This window comes from Primulina huaijiensis, chromosome 1 (assembly GCF_012295235.1).
Source record: "Primulina huaijiensis isolate GDHJ02 chromosome 1, ASM1229523v2, whole genome shotgun sequence".
NCBI classification, from domain to species: Eukaryota; Viridiplantae; Streptophyta; class Magnoliopsida; order Lamiales; family Gesneriaceae; genus Primulina; species Primulina huaijiensis.
The window spans coordinates 6,790,584-6,794,682 of record NC_133306.1 but is presented as its reverse complement, the minus strand read 5'-3'; the positions used below and the strand labels follow the sequence as shown (position 1 = coordinate 6,794,682).

The following is a 4,099-nucleotide window of genomic DNA, read 5'->3' as shown; positions in this document are numbered from 1 at the left end:
TTTTTTTTTTAGAGTTTAGGGTTTGTAATTTTACAATTAGGTCCTTGAGATTTTTGTATTTGATAAGTTACAAGTTATCAGAAAAACTATTTTAAATATGTTTTCGTAATATTGAATTCGCATCCAAATCATTTTGTGAGCCGATCACTGGTTTCAGTTCGTTCCTTAACAGAAATTAATAAATTAATAAGTTTTTCTAAAATGATTTAATAATATCTTGTTATTATATAATTGAACTAAAAATATATAATTCTCTATCTACTAGACCATGTGTTGTAACAAATATTTTTTTAAAGTTTTCGTACTTTAATCTTGAACATGCAACAATACAAAATTGCACAACTCCTCGGCACTTCAGTAACTAAAACTTTATTCTAGGGATTTTAATAAAATCACTCATACTCTTTCACAATATATATACATTAGTTAAGCAATCTTCTCGAACGAAATGAGTCGCCTCTCTTTCCTCCAAGGCTTGTCCCAAACAACCACCCGGTAATTGCTTTCGGCATTTGCGGCGAGGGCATCTGTGGCGGAGATGATGAGCCTGTAATTCATACCATTAATTATTTGAGTTTCTCCTTTTACTATCGACACAAAGCTTAACAAGGCATTGACCCTCTTGTTGTGCTCTTTCACCGCAAACTTCCCTATCTCAACCACCTTTGGGTCGGTCAAGTTACTGATCGGGTTCCAACCGGCGATGGAGGCTTCGATCGAAGAGGAAACAAGAAGAATTGAAAAGGCAACGACTAGCAACGAGAGAAATTTGGGTGCCATTTTCTTTCCTTGATCAGATCAATTTTATTTTCTTGTGAAATCTGTAGTGATTATTGGCGGGTTTTTATAGTGACAAAGCCTAATCAAAAAGCCTGCTTTTATGATGTTATATTGACACGTTTAAGCAAACATTAGTTCAGTCAAATCTTGTTACAAATTTTTTTTAAGAAAGATAAAATCGTGTTGGGATTACTTAGAAAGCGTATATTTCACTTTTTCAACGTGTCCTTTTAATTTTCATCAAACTTTCTTGTAATAAATAAAAAGTATGTTAACTACATGCATCTTTCAATATTACCCTAAGGAAAAAATCTCTCATTTGTGGTTGACTTTGTTCATATAAATTTGGGATCACAAATAAGTGTTTGTTACGTGGTGTCACGCCCCGTGTCCGAAGCATCGGTGACATCCGGCATTGTTTAACAATTATATTGAAAACAATAAAGCCTCGTATCAAATCAAACCAGTCTTTTTCATAAATAAAGTATTTTCTTACAATGACATTACATCGGAGTTGCGAAATGCGGAAAACTAAACAAAAGGGATAACTTGATTCTTGCTCTTGACCATCGATCACCAACCCCAGAAAGCTTTCTGCTCTTCCTCATTTATTTGTTCTTCATTTTTATCTGAAATATGTAAGGGGGTGAGTGTTTTGGGAAACACTCAGCAAGTGGGGGTCGATCGATTCCAAGATACATATAGAACTTAATCTTTAAAAATTTCCTTTAGCATGCTTTCAAAATTTATATTCTTATCTTAACCAGACGGAACCGAACCGAATAAAAGACGGAACTTATCAAATGATTCAGAACAGAACAGAAACAATTCGGATCATTTCAAAACAGACAAAACACAACATTGTTACTCATCTCATATTCATGGTCAAATTGTCCTCAATATGTTAGTCCTCTAAGGGGTGAGGCCAGAACACGGTTTTATACCCACCGATGGGGGCCAGACAGAACATGGTTTTATACCCACCAATGGGGGCCAGACAGAATTACAATTCTCGTCCCATTTCAATTTCGAATCGTAACAGTGTACACAGAATTCAGAGACAACAGATAGAACTTATCATATTTTCAGAGTTCAGATTTCTAGACAGACACAACGGAATCAATGAAATTCGAAGCATAGAAGAAATACATAATCGATCGAAATTTTTAAACAGAACATGTAACAATTTTCGAAAATATGATCATACTTATAAGCATATCATATTACTTTTATTCAAGGTTCAAATTAGAAAAAAATACTTAATCAAAAGCCCACTTACTTATATTTTGGGAATGGGTTCGAAATTTGTGAACTTTTGACACCTTGTTTATCGAAAATTCTGCAGCACCTTGACGTATTCTTTTCAATCACTGTCTTCACTTCAGCAGCGATTCGATGTAGAAACTCTAACACTTGAACCGCACGAGCTCCTCATTCTTCTTTAATTTCGGCCGAAAGCTTTGTAGGGTGGGGAAGGGGAAACCGAATTTTCTTGCTTGGTTTTTGTGAGGTTTTGCAATGCATGGTGTCACATATTTATAGACCAAAACTTGTCCCCTCATCTAGCCATGGACGAAACCTTGTCTCCCAAGAAAGAAGTAAATGTACTCATAATGGTGGTCAAAGCATACCAAGCATCAAGAGTCATTCCTTGCATATTAAAGATGTCCTAGCCCTTAACTCCTCCCGCAGCTCCTTCATGGGTTAACGCAAAGGTTATTTCCTGCACATTTAATTTGTCCAAACTCTTGGCTCAACTTATAGCTCCCTTTTTGGTCTTGTTAGGACAAGCTTGGTTGAGCTGCTTTGAGCTGACAGATCGAGTCCTTGAGCTGGGGTTTTACTCCTCCCGGGACAATTTTTTGATGGATGCGATTACTTGTAGCTTGGCCTCCCGTTGAGTAAATCTCCGAGCTTTGAAGTTACTTCCTCGTGTTAAATTTGATGAAAATTTAAGTTAATATCAAAGTTATCTAGTTGGAATGAAAATTTTCGAGCTTAGTTTGAGTTAAACTCCAAGTTCGTATTACTTACTTGATTTTCTTCGGATCGTAAAATCCCGGGTTTTCACACGTGGTCTCTTCTAAAGCTGCATTTACTTGAATTGATTAACTTGAAATATGATTTGTTAATCCCAATGTGTGTGCTTACAAAATTAAAAATGTCTTAATCTCAAAGGTTGTTAATAATTGAGTTTGGACATGATTTTTAGTCCTTTATTTCAATATAGAAAATAAATTATATTTGGTATAAGTGGAAATAAACATCAATATTCTTACTGGGTATTTTTTTGTCACACAGACACACACACACACATACATACACTTTGGTCAATTTTTCTTCACATTGAACAATATTAAAGCGACGCTTTACTAATAAGTATCTATTGGAAACTTAATTTTGGCTGTTTGACAAACATTTATTTATTGGACTAACTGATCAAGTATTCAAATTATACAGCTTGCCTAACTGAAGTATCGCGTGAGTTATCAAAGGCAACCGAATCCGGCTGAACTGAAATTTCGAAGTTAACCGACTGATCAGTTGGAAATTGATCAGTCGAACCAAACTGGATTCTTGAAGACAGCCGACTGATCAGTTGATTCACTCGGCACAAGCTTATCAGCTACTTTGTATAGCTGATCACTCAGCCATACACGTCATCAAATGAAAAGGACATTCAACCGACATCAGTACAAGCAGACTGCAACTCGCAGTGGAACGCCGCATTCAGAGTCTACAATGTACGATTGTCAGGAGAATATCGACGTGGCAATCAACGGATATAATATTCAAATGTTATATCAAGTTACCGTTGGAAGAGAAGCCTATAAATAGGCGAAGAGAGCAGCTGAAGAAATACAAGGATACAAAAACAACTATTTTATTCAAGCTGTTATTCTGCTGAAATCAAAAGCTCACACTTACTAGTTCTATCTGTAGCATTCAAGGCTACCGTCTTGAGCTTGTTAGCACACTGTAATCCTTGTTATATTGTTAAGTTGTGCTAAGATCAGTCACGAACTGAAATAGCCTGTTGTAACTAAGAGTTTCAGTTTTGGCATTGATAAGACCAAATTAAAGTGGGTCAGTACAATCATTGTATTCGATCAAAGTCTTTTAGTAGAAATCCTATCTTCGTGATAGAAGGGGTGACGTAGGAATTATTCCATTCTCCGAACATCCAGAAACAAATCGCGTGCATTTCATTTCAGTTACCTTTTATTTCAGTTATTCTATCTTTCAGTCAGTTTACTTCCGCAACTGTTTTTCAGTTAAATTGATTGTCATCGACTGACGAGATACGTAGTATCAGTTT

The 4,099-nt window shown here is 35.8% G+C and overlaps 1 protein-coding gene across 1 annotated transcript; it reads right to left on the bottom strand.

Moving 5' to 3' along the window:
- Positions 1–426: 426 nt before the first annotated feature.
- On the bottom strand, positions 427–780 carry LOC140976302 (cysteine proteinase inhibitor 5-like). Its single transcript, XM_073440396.1, has one exon. It carries the CDS (start codon positions 778–780, stop codon positions 427–429), a length of 354 nt encoding a protein of 117 aa, XP_073296497.1.
- Between the last annotated feature and the right edge of the window lie 3,319 nt (positions 781–4,099).